The 22,140-nt window shown below is 45.8% G+C and overlaps 1 protein-coding gene, 1 long non-coding RNA gene and 1 pseudogene across 4 annotated transcripts; 1 reads left to right on the forward strand and 2 right to left on the reverse strand.

The window, feature by feature from the left end:
• Positions 1-7,076: 7,076 nt before the first annotated feature.
• LOC120904300 (uncharacterized protein K02A2.6-like) lies at positions 7,077-12,246 on the forward strand. The gene is given in 2 exon segments (XM_040314192.1): positions 7,077-9,995; positions 9,998-12,246. Coding segments are annotated over 2 exon segments (4,410 nt in total). The 5' UTR covers positions 7,077-7,666; the 3' UTR covers positions 12,079-12,246.
• A 679-nt stretch (positions 12,247-12,925) lies between these two features.
• LOC120904451 lies at positions 12,926-14,192 on the reverse strand. Of its 3 annotated transcripts, none has more exons than XR_005739758.1 (3): positions 14,055-14,192; positions 13,367-13,443; positions 12,926-13,300 (listed from the first exon to the last, which is right to left on the reverse strand). It is a non-coding gene; the product is annotated as an uncharacterized LOC120904451 (long non-coding RNA). The 3 variants fall into 3 exon arrangements; XR_005739759.1 differs by having other exon boundaries at positions 12,926-13,259; positions 13,367-13,567; XR_005739757.1 differs by having other exon boundaries at positions 13,367-13,567.
• Positions 14,193-14,266: 74 nt separating this feature from the next.
• LOC120904450 lies at positions 14,267-16,599 on the reverse strand (annotated as a pseudogene).
• Positions 16,600-22,140: the final 5,541 nt, after the last annotated feature.

A 22,140-nucleotide genomic window follows, 5' to 3' on the forward strand; every position in this document is an offset into this window, starting at 1 on the left:
TCTTTACTTTCGCAAAGCTGGTGGCTGCTCTGATCGATACAGGGCTGCGGTAATTCGAACATATGGGTTAGATTCCGGATTATGTAGTTATGCTTGATTAAGATTCTCTTATCATTTTGTATGATAGAGTCGATATAGTTGTACTCATAAGTTTCATAGGATAGACGTGGAAACTTTAGCATAAATATCACGTGTGTTGAATTCATGGTAACTTGTGCTGTGGCTTATGTTAACATTTCTTCAACTGATGTATAGTAAATGCCATTTTGTGCCAGAAATTCTGCCACGGTGTTTAAGTCTTCTATTGATAGTAGCTCGCTATTCGGTATCCCATGCTTAGCGGCTAGTATGGCTTCTTGGAGTGTTTTTATATGGGCTTGTAATGCGTCTAGGTTTGCTATCTTAATGATCTGTTGTATCTCAGTTTGATGTTCCCTTTGGATCCTATTCTGAAGGTCGATAACATGATTAGCAATATTGGTTGTTTCTTGGAATCTTCTGCGGAGACCATTATTGATTAATAGCTGCTCGTTGTTTTGTAGGATGAGCGAATTCAGGGTGGTGTTGATTATCGTTAGATCTTCTGCGTCGGGACTGCCAGCTATCCACTTCCAGGCGGTACCTATACTGTTCCATCTTTTCGTTCGAAGTCTACGTGGCCTAATCTTAGAAATTGTGGCGTTAAGTTTTTCGAGCTTCAAATTAATTAAACTTTGCAATGGGGATTTTCCTGTTCTGTTTGTGCTATTTTCAAAAACTCGAGAAATTATCTCTTCTAGCTCGGTAAGATCAATTGGATGAATCGTCCTCAAGTATCCGATCCTAATTTTTGCTTGTCCTAACGGAACAATTGTCAATGGGTTGTTTGTTAAGTCGAAAATGTTTATGCTAGCTTGTAGAACACCATATAGTGTGAAAAACGCGATAATTAATAAATTCATGCTTCACCCTTCTTACGGGGCTGGTTGCTTCGCCTCCTCTGACGGGGTTGGTTTCTGTTGCTCGGGCCTCCGGTGAATTTTTCCTTCTCGGTGTGTCGGCGTTGTCCCTTTCCTCCGGCAACGAGTTATTGGCTGCTACCGGCTACTTAGGTGCTCATACACACGGCTGCAATCTGCGATCGGGAGATATTCTAAGCACGGTGTGATTACACTCTTTCGTGATCACTACTCGTCACTTGATTTTCACTTCACTAGAGGTCCCTATTCGGGCGCCAGTTAATCTTTATCTAGGCCGGTTGGCCATAAAAAAAGAGTTTTATTTTACACAAACAGGATTACTCCTGACTAAAGCTAAACTATGATCTATATCTGGCTGACTCTAGACTTCGACTTCGACTGACTAAACCTAACGAGCTAATGTTCTAACGAGGCCGCTGGTTGCTGGCTGCATTGGTCCGTTCTCACGATCGGTCTGCGTGTCGCATTACTTGCGCATGTCGCCGTTGTCCGCTCGTGGCCGGTGTAGCGTTACATCTTCGTCTGCTCGTAGCCGGTGTGGAATGCCAGCTTGCAGTCTGGTTTCTAGCGGGTCGGTCTAACTCCAGTCCAGCACTCCGAGTGGGCAGCTCCGATTGTAGTGGTACGCAAGTCGAATGGACAACTGAGAATACGCGGAGACTATTCGACGGGACTCAACGCATCACTCCACCCCCATGACTATCCGCTGCCACTGCCACAGGACATCTACACCAAACTGGGTAACTCGACAATTTTTAGCCAAATTGACATATCTGATGCTTTCTTACAGGTCCCTATTGCCGAGCAAAGTCGCCGCTTGCTCACCATAAACACGCATAAAGGGTTGTACGTGTATAATCGCCTGCCACCAGGGATTAAAGTAGCACCAGGCGCATTTCAGCAGCTTATGGACCAAATGCTTGCTGGAATGGAACGTGTCGCGAGTTACATGGACGACGTTATCGTTGGTGGACGAACACAACGGGAACACGACGACGTACTAAACGAAACCCTGAGACGCATTCAGGAGTATGGTTTCACCATCCGCCCGGAGAAATGTTCGTTCAACAAACGCCAAGTTCGCTACCTTGGTCACATCCTCGATAACCACGGCATTCGTCCAGACCCAGCCAAAATAGCTGCGATAAAGGATCTTTCAGCGCCAACCGACGTTAGTGGTGTACGTTCCTTTCTTGGCGCCGTTAACTATTATGGAAGATTCATCCCGAACATGCGCAAGCTTCGATACCCGTTGGACAACCTACTGAAAGAAGGCAGTTCGTTTAAGTGGTCCCCTGAATGCCAAAAAGTCTTCGAGCAGTTCAAAAGTATCCTTTCATCGGAACTGCTCCTGACGCACTACGATCCAAGGCGTGAGATCGTTGTATCCGCGGACGCGTCATCCGTCGGATTAGGCGCAACAATCGGTCACAAGTTCCCCGATGGAACTTTTAAAGTTGTGCAGCATGCGTCCCGTGCACTAACAAAGGCAGAGAAAAACTACAGCCAGATAGATCGGGAAGGCTTGGCAATTATCTTCGCTGTGACGAAATTCCATAATTTTATATTTGGACGGCATTTTACTCTACAAACGGACCACAAGCCACTTTTGAGAATTTTCGGCAGCAAGAAAGGCATTCCCGTTTACACCGCCAATCGCTTGCAGAGAATCGCGCTCACCTTACAGCTGCATGATTTCGACATCAATTACGTATCGACCGACAATTTTGGGAACGCCGACATCCTTTCGCGACTGATTCGAAATCACGAAAAGTTAGAGGAGGATTACGTGATTGCTAGCATCGGCCTAGAGGAGGACATACGATCAGTCGTCGTTAACTCATTGAGTTCAGTTGCATTAAATGCAACGGATGTCGCAACGGCTACTAAATCCGATCCCATTATGAGCAAAGTCATACAGTTTGTACGACAAGACTGCCACGTAACAGTACGTTCAGCGGTGAGCTGGCATGCTTCTACGCTAGGAAGGAAGCTTTATCAGAGATGGGAGGCTGTCTCTTATTCGGGGAGAGAGTCATCATACCAAAGGCTCTCCGGCAACGATGCCTGCGTCAACTACATCACGGCCATCCAGGTGTACAAAGGATGAAGTCGATCGCACGGAGCTACGTCTACTGGCCGAAGATAGACACTGATATCGCTGAACTTGTAGCATCTTGTAACGCTTGTGCATCCGCAGCGAAATCACCCCCACACGCTAGCCCGGTACCATGGCCTGAGATAACTGCACCGTGGCAACGTATCCACATCGATTATGCTGGCCCCATCGACGGTTTCTCCTACTTACTCGTAGTCGATGCTTTCTCTAAATGGCCAAAGGTAATAAAGACTGCCAGCACAACTTCCAAAGCGACCATACGAATCCTTAATACCATATTTGCGCAATACGGTATGCCAGTAACCCTTGTTAGCGATAATGGTCGCCAATTCATCAGTTCCGAATTTGAGGCTTTTTGTATTTGTAACGGCATAGAGCACCTCACATCCGCCCCGTTCTACCCTCAGTCTAACGGGCAAGCGGAACGCTTTGTGGATACATTCAAGCGCGCCATAACCAAAATCACGAGCGATGGAACTGCAATAGAAGATGCACTTGACACGTTTTTACAAACATATCGCGCCACGCCAAATCCTCAAGTGCCAAAACGAAGCGCCAGCAACAGTAATGTTCGGACGACAAATTCGCACTTGTTTAGAGTTTATACGCCCTGTGCCTAAGCCGCAAGAAACCAATTACGATGAGCAACGACGCAATTTCGTCCCAAATGATCTAGTCTTCGCAAAGATTTACTCGCAAAACGGATGGAAATGGAAGCCAGGAAGAATATTGCGGAAATGCGGCAATATAATGTACCGTGTTATGACTGAGGACCATAAGATTATACGAAGCCATATAAACCAACTACGTCTTCGGGTCCCTTCTAACCAGCAAGCCAGTAAGCGTGATCAACACCTTTTGCCGCTACATATTTTCTTGGATGAGTGAAACCTTACGCCTCCGTCGTCGAATGTGCTTACCACACACACCGATGTGAAATGTGCTCGCGAATCGGTCATAAAGAGGGTCATTGCAAAGCAGCAGCCCGTCACACGCCAAATAAGGCGGCGCTCTGGCACCAATCGAACACGACTTCCAACTCGAACAAATCCATATAATCATATGGTGGTGCACTGTCAGACACAAACAAACAAACAAGACAAACATGTCAAATCCCATACATTTTTCATGTTCGATGTCGTGTTCGATTGGTGCTAGAGCGTCGGGTAAGCGTTTCACTCAGCACGTAAGAACGCAAATGATCGCAGTAAACGTCCGTAATGTACAGCAACGGCGTAAATTCATGCCGGTTGTGATAAACGGCACTCCAATCCAACTGCAGCTCGACACGGCATCGGACATCACAATGATCGACCGGAAAACTTGGCAGCACGTTGGTAGTCCTAAACTAATACCCTCTCCGATGATTACTCACACAGCATCGGGTGCTAACCTAACACTGGACGGGTATTTTATGGGTAGCGTTAGTGTTGCCGACCAAACCAAGATTGTTCGTCACTTAAGCATGCCTACTTCTTCTTGGATTGGATCTGATAGACATTTTTTCACTATGGTCATCTCCCATTGATACATTCTGCTGTCAGCCCGAAGACGTGCGCACCACAAATTTCGGCAATATAGATCCGCCGTCACGCCTGAAACACACGCACGACAAGCCAGCAAAACAATGGTCAACACGCAAGAGATAATGCCTATTAATTTTGCGTAGGTAACGAGGGAAACAGAAAAGGATCCGTTACTACAGATGGTCGAACATTACATTCGCAAAGGATTGCCTGAAAAGAGGAACGTATACAGGCGCACTGGCACGATTTTATGATAGAAACGATCGCTTGTCAATCGGCGGTGGAAATCTTCTTTTCAGCGGAAGGGTGGTAGTGCCCGGAGCACTGCAACAACGCTGTCTTCAACAATTGCATAATGAACACTCAGACATCATCAGAGTAAAGGTCTTAGCTCGCAGTTATTTCTATTGGCCATCCCTAGAGGTAGACATACTTAACTGGGTAAAATCATGTTATGCATTCCAAGGAGCTGCCAAACCGTCGCCCTCAAGAAATACTGCTGTGTGTACAACCAACCGCCTGAGACAATTTTGTTCATCTGATCCAGTCTACGCTAAACGATATACGCGCAATGGGTGGACCTGGGTAGCTGGCACAATTGTCAAACGCATCGGGACAGTTATATACACCGTTAAGACGTTTTATAAGGGGATTATACGCAGCCACGTTAATCAGTTGCACGATCGTCGCAACCGTCAGCAACATCACCAACATCCTGTTAAACCTGTTAATACAAATTTCCCTCTTAATGCACTTTTAGATACGGCACCAATCTGCACCTCTGGGTTACCGTTCAGACCTCTACTGCAAATACCAGCATCGATCAGCAATACCGATGACGCCACAGCCGAGCCCAGTCACGCTCCTTGCTCATCGTCTGATCATCAATCGCAGGCTTCGGTATCAGTCAGCAGCCCGGATGCCACCACAGCTGAGCCTAGCCGCATTCCTGGCCTATCGTCTGACCATCCACTGCAAACTTCAGCAGATCGATCTCCATAGGTACCGAGACGGTGGGCACTCGTGCTCGTCAGCCGACGAAAGATCGCTCTCGCGGAGAGCGCACCTGAGTGCCCCGCTTTGTAATGCATCCAACATTTCCTCTTCTTTCAAACAACATCTATAAACACCGAACCTACTGGGCGGTCTTCTAAGTCTAGAAGGCCGGTGTGGTTCCTGTCTTAAAATTGCTCCGGGATTGCTAGATTCGCAACGTACGAGGCGGCAGCGCCATGGCTGGAGGTGGCATCCGGACTAATGACCGATGCTCCTTGGAATGCATAACATGATTTTACCCAGTTAAGTATGTCTACCTCTAGGGATGGCCAATAGAAATAACTGCGAGCTAAGACCTTTACTCTGATGATATCTGAGTGTTCATTATGCAATTGTTGAAGACAGCGTTGTTGCAGTGCTCCGGGCACTACCACCCTTCCGCTGAAAAGAAGATTTCCACCGCCGATTGACAAGCGATCGTTTCTATCATAAAATCGTGCCAGTGCGCCTGTATACGTTCCTCTTTTCAGGCAATCCTTTGCGAATGTAATGTTCGACCATCTGTAGTAACGGATCCTTTTCTGTTTCCCTCGTTACCTACGCAAAATTAATAGGCATTATCTCTTGCGTGTTGACCATTTGTTTTGCTGGCTTGTCGTGCGTGTGTTTCAGGCGTGACGGCGGATCTATATTGCCGAAATTTGTGGTGCGCACGTCTTCGGGCTGACAGCAGAATGTATCAATGGGAGATGACCATAGTGAAAAAATGTCTATCAGATCCAATCCAAGAAGAAGTAGGCATGCTTAAGTGACGAACAATCTTGGTTTGGTCGGCAACACTAACGCTACCCATAAAATACCCGTCCAGTGTTAGGTTAGCACCCGATGCTGTGTGAGTAATCATCGGAGAGGGTATTAGTTTAGGACTACCAACGTGCTGCCAAGTTTTCCGGTCGATCATTGTGATGTCCGATGCCGTGTCGAGCTGCAGTTGGATTGGAGTGCCGTTTATCACAACCGGCATGAATTTACGCCGTTGCTGTACATTACGGACGTTTACTGCGATCATTTGCGTTCTTACGTGCTGAGTGAAACGCTTACCCGACGCTCTAGCACCAATCGAACACGACATCGAACATGGAAAATGTATGGGATTTGACATGTTTGTCTTGTTTGTTTGTTTGTGTCTGACAGTGCACCACCATATGATTATATGGTTTTGTTCGAGTTGGAAGTCGTGTTCGATTGGTGCCAGAGCGCCGCTTTATGTGGCGTGTGACGGGCTGCTGTTTTGCAATGACCCTCTTTATGACCGATTCGCGAGCACATTTCACATCGGTGTGTGTGGTAAGCACATTCTCGCATCCAGTGACGGTCTCCGCATAGCCAACATGGATTCTTAGGAATGCCTGTGCCGGAAAAACTCTGTAGTTGGCGGTCCGCTTTAGCGTTGACAGTTAATACTCGCTCCGGCAAAGGACCCTCGATCATCGCGCTATCCCTCTTCAGATTCTCTAAACGATGACCCAAGCTCCCGACCACGCTGGTTTTCGCTGGTCTTTTCGGGGATAATTCGTTAACGAATTATCCCCGAAAAGACCAGCGAAATACAGATCATTTTCGGGGATAGTAAACACACGTGAAGAATGAACCCTTGCAAAAAAGAGCTTAATATATAAATGAACATTCGGATGTACTCCCTCACCCCATGCTCCAATTCATGCTCATGCTTCATCCTTGATGCTACCAACCACATCGCTAATTCTACTTCGAATCACTTTGCCAGTTGCGCCACTGTTGTAGAGTACAAGATAGGTTGCCGGCCCCTGGGAACGAAGAGATGAGTGCCGCTCGGGTGGAGGGCATAGCATCGTGGGTGCAAGGAAGAGAGCGTTCGGGGCTCTCTCCTACGAACCGTGACGGAGTACGGACGTTGCTGGTATTGCGAAGGCATAGTAATTGTAATTGTACGGATAAGTTAAAAATAAAGAGTGAAAGTACAACGATACAACATTGGCGACGAGAGTTAGAAGAACCTGTGCAAACGTCGAAAGTGAAAACGCACAATGAATACCAGTGGTGCAGAGAATCAGCATACGAACAATGGTGAGGGGGAGAGGCCATCGCGCAGCGGCCATCGCGGTGACACGGGAAGCGTCGATCCAACGGAATCTGGCCCCGGCTGGATTCACGAGCTGTTTCGCCAACAGCACAAGATGATGCTGGAGCAGCAACAAGCATTTATGAAGCAGCAGGAAAAGCTGATAGGCGAGATTTGGCAGACAGCGCAGCTTAGGCAGACCGTGAATGGGTCAGAGCAGCTTAGCGATGTGCTGGCGGGCCAGGTGAAAGATTTTCACTTCGATCCGGAGAGCACGACGTTCGCCGGATGGTTCTCGCGTTATGAGGATCTTTTCGAGAGGGACGCCAGTAAGCTGGAGGATGACGCGAAGGTGCGGCTGCTGCTGAGGAAGCTGGGGCAATCAGAGCATGAGCGGTACACGAGCTACGTACTGCCACGTAAGCCGAAAGACTTCAAATTCGCGGAAACTGTAAGTACGCTGAAATCGCTGTTTGGTGTTCGTGAGTCAGAGGTCAGCAAGCGGTTTAAGTGCTTGCAGTTGCAGAAAAGTGGCTTGGAAGATTACGTGACGTTCGGTTGCCGCGTAAATAAGAGTGTCGTTGAAGCAGAGCTTGCGGGGCTGACAGAGGAGCAGTTTAAATGTTTTTTGTTTGTGTGCGGGCTGAAGGATGACAGAGACGCCGATGTAAGGTTGCGGTTGCTCAGCATAATAGAGGACAACGAAGTTACCACACTAACGCAGTTAGTCGAAATGTGCCAAAAGATGGTGACATTGAAAAAGGACACCGTGATGATAGAGAGCGAGAAACAAATAAACGTCGTGACTGACGGGAAGTATAATCGCAACGGTCCAAAGTGGCAAATGAACCGCGGTAACGGAGGAGCGCAACGTGATATGCAACCGGCTAAGTCCACTACAAAATGTTGGCTTTGTGGTGAGGGGCACTATGCTCAAAAGTGCACGTATAGAAATTACAAGTGCAGGCAGTGTCAAAAATATGGTCATAAGGAAGGGCACTGTGGGGCAGCGGCACGTTTTATCGCATCGAAAACCCACAGCAAAGTGAGAACAGTCCTCGTGAACATGGTCAACAGTAAGGGCAAAGGTCACGTGAACGTGATATTGAATGGTGAGCCAATGAAAATGATGGTGGACACGGGCGCTGATATTTCGATTATATCAATCGAGCAATGGAGGACCATAGGACAGCCTCCATTGTGCCCGCCATCCGTGAAGGCAAAAACGGCTTCGGGTAGCCAACTGAAAATCCTAGGAGAATTTTGTGCTCATGTGGCTTTGAAGCAGCAAGTTAAACGATGTACGATGAGAGTCACTGAGGAGCCGCTGATGTTACTAGGTGCTGATTTGATGGAAGTTTTTGGATTGTGGGATGTTCCATTGGCGTCGGTGTGCAATCGTGTGTGTGTAGCAACGGTTAGTCTAGAGGCAGTAAAAAGGGATTTTGAAAGATTATTTTCCCACGAGTTGGGGCACTGCATGAAAGCAAAAGTGAGGATGGAGCTGAAAAAGGATGTAGCCCCTGTATTTCGTCCAAAGCGTCCTGTTTCATATGCGATGCGCCCCGCTGTAGACGAGGAGCTAGACCGGCTGGAAAAAGAAGGTATAATAACCCGTGTTAATTTTTCAGCTTGGGCTGCGCCTACAGTGGTAGTGCGCAAGGCGAGTGGAAGCATTCGTATATGTGGCGACTACTCAACGGGGTTGAATGATGCACTCCAGCCTCACCAGTATCCGATCCCGCAGCCGGAGGATATTTTTTCAACGTTGGCAAATTCGGCCATGTTTAGCCAGATAGACCTCACCGATGCGTTCCTACAGGTTGAAGTGGAACAAGAGTGCAGAGAGCTGCTAACGGTTAACACACACAGAGGGTTATATGCTTATAACCGACTTCCGCCTGGGGTGAAGGTCGCACCAGGAGCCTTCCAGCAGTTAATGGAGACCATGCTAGCTGGGTTAAAGGATGTGGCGGTGTACCTAGATGACATCGTGATTGGCGGAACGGATGAACACACCCACATAGGAAACCTTCGCGCGGTGCTCGCAAAGTTGCAGGAATATGGGTTCAAAATAAAGCCTGACAAGTGTAACTTTTTCCAAAAGCAAATTAAATATCTTGGTCATATTTTAGATCGTGATGGACAACGCCCGGATCCTGCCAAGATTGAAGCGATTGTGAAGATGCCTTCCCCGAAGAATCCTGCTGAAGTACGCTCATTCCTAGGAGCGATAAACTATTATGGGAAGTTTGTGCCGCAAATGAGGAATCTTCGTTACCCGCTTGATGAGCTATTAAAAAAGATGGGCAATGGTATTGGAGTCCAGAATGTCAGATTGCATTTGACACGTTTAAGCGGTTGTTAAGCTCAGACCTCCTTCTGACTTATTATGACCCAAAGAAACCGATAAAAGTGGCAGCTGATGCGTCGTCAGTGGGAGTAGGAGCCACTATTAGCCACAGAATGCCAGATGGCACGATAAAAATAGTACAGCATGCATCACGCGCTCTTACTAATACTGAAACAAACTATAGTCAGCCAGATCGTGAAGGATTAGCAATAATTTATGCGGTGACTAAGTTTCATCGAATGATCTTTGGGCGACGTTTCACGCTCCAAACGGATCATGCACCCTTGCTGCGTATTTTTGGCTCGCGCACTGGAATACCAGTGTATACCGCGAATAGATTGCAACGCTGGGCGTTGATGCTGCTGCTGTATGATTTCAGCATTGAATACGTATCTACGGAGAAATTTGGTAATGCTGACGTGTTGTCGCGCTTGATTGCAAATCATGAGAAACCGGATGCAGGATATGTTATTGCTAGCATCGAAACAGAGAGGGATTTGCAAGCCATGATTGGCTGCGTAACGCAAATAATGCCATTGACATTAGAAGAAGTGCTGAATGAAACCAACAAAGACCCGGTATTAAGAAATGTTAGAGATTATGTGATCAAAGGATGGCCTAGTAAGAAAGTAGAGAACCAAGAATTGCGACATTTCCAAAGCAGGAGTGAATCCCTGTCCATCGTAAACGGATGTTTACTTTTTGGTGAGCGGTTGGTAATACCAGGGCCACAGAGAGAAAGATGTTTACAACAACTACATAGAGGCCATCCTGGTATGGATAAGATGAAAGCGCTGGCAAGGAGCTATGTATATTGGCCCGGAATAGATCGAGAGATAGAGGGAAAAGTTAGAAGGTGCCACCGGTGTGCAGCGGTTGCAAGGTCACCAGCGCATAGCACAACCATCTCGTGGCCAGAATCGACTGCTCCGTGGCAGCGAATACATGTTGATTATGCTGGCCCTATCGATGGAATGTATTATTTGCTAGTCATCGATTCTTATTCTAAATGGCCGGAGATAGTGGCAACAGCAACGATTTCAGCAAGAGCAACAATTAGGATTTTATGTGAAATTTTTAGCCGTTTTGGAATGCCTAATGTTTTAGTAAGCGACAACGGGTCACAGTTTGTAAGCACGGAGTTTGAGCTATTTTGTACGTTAAACGGCATTGAGCATTTGCGAACAGCCCCCTTCCATCCGCAATCCAACGGGCAAGCGGAAAGATTTGTGGATACATTTAAACGGACACTTAAGAAAATGGAGGGGGAAGGTGGTACAGTGCAAGAAGCAATAGATATTTTCTTAATGACGTATCGAAGCATACCGCATAAGCTTTTGGAACGGAATCAATCGCCAGCAGAAGTGATGATAGGGCGTAAAATGCGTACATGCATGGAGCTTTTGCGACCGTCTATGGATTTGGGCACAGACGTTAAACATAGGATGCGATTAAGAAAATATGAATGTAATGATCTCGTTTACGCAAAACAGTATTTTAGAAACAAATGGAAATGGGTATCCGGAACAGTCAGGAAGCGTTTAGGCTCGGTTATGTACGAGATTGTTACCACAGAAAATAGACATTTACGATCCCACATTAATCAGTTGCGTTCTCGAGTGAGTGATAAACAATCCAGTCCGTTTAACGTTGATGAGTCACGTTCGTACCGTATGTTAGACGTGTTGTTGGATGCTTGGGGTATGAACTCGAATGAATCGGGAGCTAGCTTGCAGGGAAACGCTGAAATGAACACGGATATAGCTAGGACACAATATACGGAATCGCCATCGTTGGCTATATCGTCATCACCCCCATCATCCTCATCGTCTTCACCGCTACTGTCGTCGTCAGCGGTGCAATCCGAGAGTCCCTCGTCATCGTCCTCAGAAGAGCTAAGATCGGCAACATCTCCGGGGTTCGCTACAGCAGATAGCGGTTCATCAACGCCGGTACAGCCTCTACGACGTTCTACGAGGATTCGTAAACCGCCTCAGTGGATTGAGCAATACCGCCGGTACTAAATAGGGGGAGATGTTGTAGAGTACAAGATAGGTTGCCGGCCCCTGGGAACGAAGAGATGAGTGCTGCTCGGGTGGAGGGCTTAGCATCGTGGGTGCAAGGAAGAGAGCGTTCGGGGCTCTCTCCTACGAACCGTGACGGAGTACGGATAAGTTAAAAATAAAGAGTGAAAGTACAACGATACAACAGCCACCATATTATTATTCATGATCGTGCTATTTGCTTGTTTTGTTGTATGAAGGGGTACTGATACTAAATGAATTAAAAGAAATAAATAAAACAATAAAAATAATAGATTGACTATTCAACACGCATTTCTAACAATTAGTAAAGGGGTCTGAAGTTACTGGAGCTGCATGTTTTAAAAAGAAATCAAAACTTTAAATCATCAATGAAAACAATAAAAATGGAATTGAACTCATGTCGACCATGGTGCAAACATTACACCATTACCATTTGACCATTACTAGTTCATGAACATGAATCGTTATCTATCAGTTTTAAACCCCTCAAATATAGCACAATGAACAAAGAGATGTCTAAAAGTTCATCGATGCGTGTGAGAGAGTAGAGCTGATGAATAGAAAGAGATGGCATGAGCTTATGTTCATTATCCCCGAAAAATTTCGCTTGGTGACACTCGGTGGACAGCTGCTGAAGGGTTGTGCAAGTTCGATCCGCAATACGAGCCAGGAGCGCGTAGGAGCGTTCTCAGATCAGCTTCTTCCTCGTCCCTCAGGCCCCACACAAACTAACAAGCATTTAAAATCTTCTGCGGTGTTTATAGATGTTGTTTTAAAGAAGGGGAGATGTTGGATGCATTACAAAGCGGGGCACTCAGGTGCGCTCTCCGCGAGAGCGATCTTTCGTCGGCTGACGAGCACGTCCCTTTCAACAATCTCAGAGAGAGTTTGTATGGAAACCGCCACAGCTTCTTCTCTGCTTCAACTTTGCTTCTTGGTATAAGCAGAACTCAGAGAAGAAGCTTTAAATGAACCGGCGCTCAGTGACGTCACGGATCGGATCGAATCCTGTCCGGAGAATGATTGTTCCAAATCGCTCAAGCCATCACCACACCCGCTGTCAAAATTAAATTAAAACGAAACTCTTTTGTTTACTTTTTATTCAAAAATAGCCGCGTCGCTTTTCGTGCGCTTATAAAACCCAGTTTTTGTGTAGATTTCTGTGTACAAGCTTGATTTCCTTGCTACCTATCCGTGTTACCTGTAAGTATGGAGATAAATATTAAAAATAAGACATTTTAAAGACATGCAAAACTCATATACTTACTTTTTACAGCTGTGATTGTGGGTGGTTGTTGTGTGCAATTCGATCGGGAGTTGCTAATTGTTGTTCACCTGTAAAACCTGTAAGTTGGATGAAATCAAATTGTATGTTTTTCAACTATTACTTTACATTGAAACTAAATGAAAAACTACAAATAACATAATTGCAGGTTACCATGAGCGGTTCGAATGTGGGAGCTACTAGCTGTAATATGTAATATTCAAAAGAATTAATATTGTAAATAGTACTTAATGTAGTCATAGGTAAGAAAGTATGTTGAAATTAATTTTGATGGTGTAGATAAAGAATTTGTGAAATGTTAACTATTTTAAGTAATACTTAATTCACAGTTGCGAACAGTTAAGTTTGGTGTTGCAGGTGAATAGCGAATAATGTTATGAATGTGAAGACAAGTAGAATAATAAATGAATTATGAAACGTTCGATGGTTGTGTTATTATTTTTTCTTAATAATATTTAGTTATTTGAAATATTTTAAACATACTTTGAGTTGATTATAGCGATTAATAAGTGTTATATACGATTTTATATGGACATGTTAGTTAAGTGACCTTTTACAAATTTTTTTAATGAAATTGCTAGTAATGCGACAAAAGCGACTGGCCAATTTAGATTATCATGTTTTGTGAAAAGATATTACCGAACAGATAATTACTCCTTCGAGGTTTTACCTTCTGTAAGAGAGTCCTTTAAAGCATATCCAGCTTCATAGTTTTAATTGATTAATGTCATCTACTCGGATAGTCTGGCCACAGATTGCTAGACCACTTACTTCTACAGGAATCCAACCATACATGACTTATACTACAACCTGAAAATACATAAAACATATTTGCATTAGAGTGTGTTTCGAATCGTGGTCTCCAAAGTGTACTTGCCTGACGATGTTAATGTTTATGTCCGAGTTTATATGTCCGAGCACATCATGAAAGCACTAGCAAGAAATCCTTTCATTGTGTTGCACAAGACGATTATGTTCAGTAGCGTGATGTCGCTTTTTTATATTTGGATGAACTAGCATGTTTAAATACTTGTGTTCCATGAACCTCGATCCATTTTCGTTTTGCTAGCCTAACGAGCTTAGCAAGTCAATGACAGTCATTAAACAGCTGCAGAGGCATAGAATGGAATACACGTGGTAAGATGTGGATTGCGCATAAACGCGTTCCGAAAGTTGCTGATGGACATGATTCAACCGCCGCGCCACACCAGTACAATACCATCGTAGTTTAAAATCCACTTGAACCCCCGCTTCGCGCTGCAACATGAAGCCCTGCGCACACGATACCTTTCGTGCTGGGCCCGGCCGGTTGATTGCTGCCCTGAGCATGCTCATCCTTCAGAGCAGATAAGCAGCGGGAAAAGACCGCTCCATCAATTCGCATCACCGGAACGGCATGGCGCAGGGCGGCAACCGCCGACAATTTGCCCGTATCCTTGTGGCCAAGTCACGAATAAGCTCAAGCATCTATCCCTCAACGTCGCGGTTCAGAAAATCGTGCGGGATCTCGATCAGGAACGAATCCAATACGCCCTTGTTCGACACGTCAAACTCCTGTGCCATTTCCTTCCGTGCCATGCCCAGCGCCAGCATCAGGTGACACGCTGCGCAGATCAGTTGAATATCACCGTACTCGATGCCGTTGTGTACCATTTTCACCAAGTCCCCGGCACCGCCTATGCCAATTCCTTCACAATACGGATCCACGTTAGATTTGGCGCATATAGCCTACTGGGAGGAAGGTCACATACATTAAAAACCATTCAATTAAAAAACAGGAACAAATCTTACATCCACGGAAAATGCGTCCGAGTGTGGGAAAGGTGGTAGCGAGCCCCTTTTTCTGCACCCCTTCACAGCTGCAGAGTGTATCGACTATTGACTATCCCCGCCAGGAACAGTTATATCCAAAAAATCACACCCTAAAATGAAACAATCATCGAAATTAAACACAAGCACACCTTACCTCAGCGTCGGCATCGTGCGTGAAGGCTAGAAATTTCATCCGGTTTTATTCCATGCTCCAAGCATTTTTTTTCTCTTCCACCACAACTAAATCATACTTCCATGGTTGATTTTATGTTTATTCTACAAAACAAAAAGTTTTTAATGATAAATATCATATAATTTGCATAAAATACTTACAAAATCACCGCACACGCGAACACTTGTTGTTTACATTTTAGCTTCACTCTCATTTGACATGTCAAAAATTTGCAAGCCCCAAAGCGGGGATCAAAAAGAGGGGTGGGAGGGGAAAGAAGGTGATGAGATCGAAGCAGCACGAAATGACCGTTGCAAAAACCGCATGCTCAGAACGCTAAGTCCCAGAAGAGGGAGATCGAGCTACGAATGTGACAGAGAGGACATGAGAAAATGAGAGAATTTGAGTGCCATTGTCGGGAGGGGTGTGCCCACCGTCTCGGTACCGATGGAGATCGATCTCTCGGTACCGATCGAGACGAGAGCGAACGTAGGGAGAGGTTGAGAAAGAGAAATTAGAAAAGATTATGGGGCATTCGAGTCCACGATGCGTTCGGAGCAACAGCTCACTATCCTCCCGCGTATACATGTAATACACTTTTTTTTTTATTCAGGAGTAACGGTCCAAAAAGGCCGTATTGCTTAAGAGTAGAAAATACAAAGGTGGTTCATGGCGCTACAATCCATATTGGCAGGGAGACATTTCCTTCTCTGAGCCATGGAAGGGCACCTTATCCCGGGTGTACTCGGACGGTATGGTTTTGATCAATCCAGTCCATGATTTTTGGTCCTATAAGCGTGGCGAAGGTCTACATCATTCGGGTTTCGAGGTTGTCTATTCCAGTTCAATATTCCAAATTGCATTGCGGGGGTCTGTATCGTTTGGAATCCAGGCATTTCGTTAAATCCATCCATCCGAAGTGGTCCGAGTGTAGTCCAGTTTAGTGGCCCAAATCACATTGCGAGGGTCTGTATCGTTGTAGTCCTTTCCATCAGTGGTCCGAGTGACATGGCGGGGGTCTGTATTGTTCCAGTTATCTAATAAATCCTTGCAAGAACATCGTTCAAGCAACGATCTTCTGCCTGCCGTCAATGCCGATTATTCAGCCACACACATTGCACTCATTCATTCTTACATTCATGCATACATTCATTCATCACAAAAATACAAGCGATGTACAACATGTAACACACACATGGACAAACAAGAGGAAATCAGATAGGATGCAAGATTGCTGTTGCCAACAATGTTGGTTGGTTCACAGACATTTTGCTTAAGAAAAGTCACACAGTTAAGCCGTTTCTCCTACAGAAATCGAATATGGCCTTTAGGAATTCCCAGTCCGATCCCGAATCGGAATATCAGTACATTTTCCCAGTTTTTCGACCGCGTCCAGCAAGGCAGGTTGAGCAGACTCGTATTCTACGCAGGACCACAAAAGATGATCCATGTCGTGGAATCCAAGCCTGCAGCCACATACCTTGGAGTCGACCAGTCCTATACGCTGGAGATGTGCACCCAATGCGAAATGATTAGACCTAAGTCTAGACATCATTCGAATGAACGCACGATCGCCAGGGGTGTTATGGAACCAAGGCTTCAAGCTTACACGAGGAGTGATTGTATACAGATTGAATACAGATTATATACACTTAAAATGGAACTGCAGGACTCTGGCTTAGGTACCCTCTAAGCTGGCTCTAGTTATACTTTGAGAAGTACTAGGGTGCACCGGTAAGGAAACAAAATCATGATAGACCTTCATGATTTTGCATTTAGAACCTATCTCTTGCAGTGTTTCAAAGTTCTCGATTATCAAGGGATTTGATACTGTAGAGCGGACGAAAAGGCGAAGCGATAGTAGCTAAAAACGTAGCTTTAGCGGCATCACTCCGGACATCACTTCGAGTGACATGTTATGAGTCGACTTCATGCTACCTAGCGCGATTCTAAGACAGCGATACTGAATCCTCTCAAGTCGGATTAAATGCGACTTGGCTGCCCAGTGGAAGCATATGCAACCATACTCCAAGACGGACAGTATCGTAGTCTTATATAGGTTAAGGACGTCTTTGGGATGTGCACCCCACCAGAGTCCGGTAATCGTTCTGAGAAAATTGATTCTTCTTGTACATTTCTGTACCAGATAGTCAATATATGTCCTCCAAACATTTTTGCTATCAAACCAAACCCCTAGGTATCGAAAAGATCTGGCAATGGATATCTTTTTACCATATAAAAAGATATCGACCTTTGGGTCAACCAAATTCAAGCGTCTATTACTCTCAGTGTTGTAAAAGAAAGAGAATATCAGCATTTCCGTTTTCTCTGGAGAAAACTCGATACCTACGTTTGTGGCCCACACCTCTAAATTGTTGAGTGTGGTTTGCAAAGGACTTTGAAGGTCGGCGATGTTGTTGCTGGCAACTGATACAACACCGTCGTCCGCCAATTGCCTAAGGCTACAGCCAGGTGGAAGGCAAACATCTATATCGTTGACATAAAAATTGTACAACAAGGGGCTCAAACAGGACCCTTGTGGTAGTCCATAAAAGCTGACTCTCCGAATTTTCATGAAGCCATTGTCGAAATTCATTGCCTTTTCTGAAAGGAGGTTGAATAAGACGTTATTCAGTCTTGGGGTTAAGCCCGCAGATTCTAACTTTTGACACAGAACATTGACTGATACTGAGTCAAAAGCCCCCTTGATGTCAAGAAACGCAGATGCCATCATTTCTTTACGAGAATGAGCCATCTCGATTTCGGGCACAAGCAGCGCCAAGCAATCGTTGGTACCCTTGCCTTTGCGAAAGCAAAATTGGGTACTTGACAAGAGGCCTTTGGATTCAAGCCAATTGTCCAGTCTAAAAAGAATCATTTTCTCAAATAATTTTCGCAGACAAGATAACATTGCTATCGGTCGATATGAGTTGTATTCTGATGCCGGTTTACCAGGTTTCAAAAGGGTGACTACTTTCACTTCTCTCCACTCCAACGGGACGATGTTAAGGCAGGGCTACATTGATCGTAGTCGCACGTATAATTTCGATTTTCACTAGCGCATCTGGCGGCGGCTGACCGAAGCATTTTTCCAAACAATTTGGGGATGCTCCAGAAAATACGTTATTTTTCCATGTTTTTCACTTTAACTGGACTGAGAAAGCTTTGTTACTGATACATAAATATGTTTTGCAAGTATTTCAGCCGTTTTCGCAACGAAAAACGGTGAAAAAAACTAATTAATTTTGAGATCCGGCACGACCATTTCCCCGACGACCAAAAAAAGCTTCCACCAGCCGCCACCAGATGCGCTAGTGAAAATCGAAATTACACTTGCGAGTATGGTCAATGTAGCCCGGCCTTTAAGCTCCAACATAATGTTGAATAATATCAACAGCCGTTTCCTTGCCAGATCTGGCAGATTATGGAGCAATTTGTTCCGAATCAGATCCAGTCCTGGAGACGAATTATTGCTGGAGTACAGAGCAAGCGATAGCTCAACCATTGTGAACGGTGAATCCATTTGCGGATCACTCCCATGAGCTTTCTGTTGAAATGTAGGTGCTTTAGCGAAATCAGGGCAGACTTTTTGTGCAAATGGCTCTAGCCATGCCCCAGAAACCCTTTCGCTCTCGTTTGTTGCTTTGCTGTTGCCCATCCTTTTCGCCATGCTCTGAAGCTCCGTTAGCGAAGTGGAAGGCTTGAGGTTTTTGACATACCTCGGCCAGTATGACCTTTTTTTTTGCTTTAAGCAAGTTTTTGCACCTACGCTCCAGGCCTCTATAATGAATGTATAGATCCATGGAATCGGTGTCTCTATACCTGGCAAAAGCCTTCCGCTTCGCTGAGAATGACGCTGTACAATCCACGTCCCACCAAGGAGTGGGTGGTCTTTTAAAAATCCTTGCCTGGGGGGGGGGGGGGGCGGCCTCGTTTGGGCACCGAGGGCGCACTCGTTTATCGCCATAACGAGATTTGCATACTACTCATTTAAGGAGAAACTGGGTTCTACGCGGATTAGCAAAGCGGTCATTTGGTCGCCGTATTTCGTCCAGTCGATGTTCCTCGTTAAGTCACAATTAGCGGGGACTTGATCGACTGTGCGACTCCTCTTGATAATCGAGATCTTTATTAGCAGATGGTCGCTACCAAGCGGGTCTTGGATTACCTTCCACATAGAATCCAGCCCTAAAGACGACGAACAAAGAGAAAGGTCTATTGCGCTGGGTCGTGCCATAGGTGAGGGCACCCTAGTTGCTTCACCAGAGTTTAGAATTGTCAAACTGTGTGTGTCGCAAATATCCCTAATGATTGGTGCACGATTATCGTCATGCGTGCAACCCCAATCTGATCCATGGGCGTTAAAGTCGCCCAGGATGAAAAATGGTTTTGGTAGTACCGTTACTACTGTCTCAAGATCCTTGTTGATCTTCTTTGGATCCAGATTGGCTCCCGGTGGGATATAAATTGAGGCAATAGAAATGTCAAGATCCCCTAGCTTTGCCTGGATCGCGACGTATTCGATTACCTCGGGTGTGGGGAGGGGTATTCTGCTGAAGCTGTGACTGCTACGAATACCAATTAACACTCCCCCACCACGCCTTTCGCTAGTTGGATCATGTCGATCTTGACGAATAATATTATATCCCGGGAAGGTAATATTTTTATCGGGTGAGAGCCAACTTTCACTTAGGGCAAATGAATTACAATTATATTGCCCTAGTAATACCTTAAAAGAATCTATTGTTCCCAAAAAACTTCTGCAGTTCCATTGTAGTATAGTAGTCATTGGAGGCATTAATCATCCAAGCTGACCTTCATACTTAGACATGGCCATTTTAATAACCATTGCCTGACCATTCCTCTTAGGAAAGGAAATGCCAGGGGAATCAATCCGGTAAGGGGTTCCGGGAGGTGGAGGGAGTCAAGGAGATAGTGTAAAATCTCTGTCAGGCTTGGGAGGGATGGTCTGGAGAAAGATCTGGGTTCGCTAGGGAACACCAGATTGCTGGGATTGGAAGGGTTACGGGAACGTGGATGGGTGCGAGCGTCACGGGGGGGTTTGGAGTCCTGGGGTTGGCGTGGGGTCGCGTTGTCGTGACGTCGAGGTGCCTTTTGGGTGAAGCTTTAATAATTTTTTTATTGCCTTTTTGTTCGGTACCCGTGTTGCATGCAATCTTTTAACTCCATTTAAAGGTGCCAGATTGGGCAACGGTTCATTACCCTCCAATAGTGAAAGGTTATCGAACGGATTCACACTTGAGGTCGACTTCAAAACATCGGCGTCAGCGGCGGATCTAACGGTAGGCGGACTAGGCGGTCGCCTGGGGCCCTGCCGATTTAGGGGCCATAGATCGCCATTCTATAGTATGCCGTATGGACAGAGTACTAGCGACAAGGGCCCCCGGAAGGATGACCGATGGGGCCCCGAGGTTGGCGAAACATTTGCACCCCCCCCCCCCCCGTCAGCAAAAATTTTAGAGTTTGCGACAGATGATTTGCGAAGGGGGCCCCGCTGAATCACTTGCACCCCCCCCCTGTCAGCAAAAAAATGAAGAGTTTGCGACTGATGATCGAAGGGGGCCCGACGGCATTTCAAATTTACTGTTCAATCTCCCAACAGCTACTTTAGTGCCGCTACCCCCTCCCCCCCATTTACCATTTACAGAGGACCTCAACTCATCAGCCTAGGGCCCCCGATACCCTTGATCCGCCACTGATCGGCGTACGATCCTCTTGTATTCTGCAAGACGGTCCGTTTGTGTTCTGATTGTTTTTTTTCGGTACACAGAACACAACGACATTTCGTGCCATTCCTGCTTGCAGTGAATGCATTTCTGGGTTTCGGTCTTGCATTCGGATGTTGAATGCGATCCCTTGCATTTGCCACACTTCACGGAGTTTGTGCAGTAAGGCTCTGAATGTCCAATCTGGCTACATTTTGTGCAGCATGCTATTTTTTGCACAAATGGTCGACGGATGGGCACTCTGAGTCCTTCAATGTACAGCGTGTTTGGCAGGACTGTACCCTCGAAGGTGATCCGGAGTGAGGAAGTCTCACGGAACACCTTCTTTCCATCGACCGCACTTGAAGCGTAAAGTTTTTTAACTTCAAGGATCTTTACCCGAGGGGAAGATTGGTGCAGAAAAGCCCCTTGTCCGTACTTTAGGATGTCCTCTAAGGGGTAATCTAAGTCATCAATGACACCGACGACTTCCACTAATCCACCGGGAATATATACCCGGTAATCCTCCGTATAGGACGGATCGGCCGCAATAGCATTGGCTTGCATCCGGTCTTTTGCGGTGACCCGTAGCTTGTTTTGACGCGGGCGAATAATGTCTAAGACACCAGGATATTTTTTTATAAACAGATGCCGTAATTGCTCTTACATCGAGCTGTTTATTTTTCGGCATGAAAAATACATCATGTATCCCGTTATAAGATGCGGGATACGCTCGGAATCTGGGATTCCCCTTCAACGATTGACCCATCAATTGATCACGGGACGTTGAAGGTAAGGGCTCGTTACTAGCCTTTTTTTCGGATTCTGTCCTGGATCAGAACTTTTTCGCTTCACTGTAGTAAAGCCCTCCTCCGATTCATCCATCGGCTTCGCCTCAATGAGAGAGTCGGAGCGAGAGAAAGAAACCCAACTGTGTGACGAGAAAGGATAGGTAAACAAGAGAGGATCACTTACCACAAATAGACACACGAGAGCGAGAGTACACGACGAACGAGCGCTACGCACCTGTCCGACGAATGCGCTCT

Source organism: Anopheles arabiensis, chromosome 3 (genome assembly GCF_016920715.1).
Source record: "Anopheles arabiensis isolate DONGOLA chromosome 3, AaraD3, whole genome shotgun sequence".
Classification (NCBI taxonomy): domain Eukaryota; kingdom Metazoa; phylum Arthropoda; class Insecta; order Diptera; family Culicidae; genus Anopheles; species Anopheles arabiensis.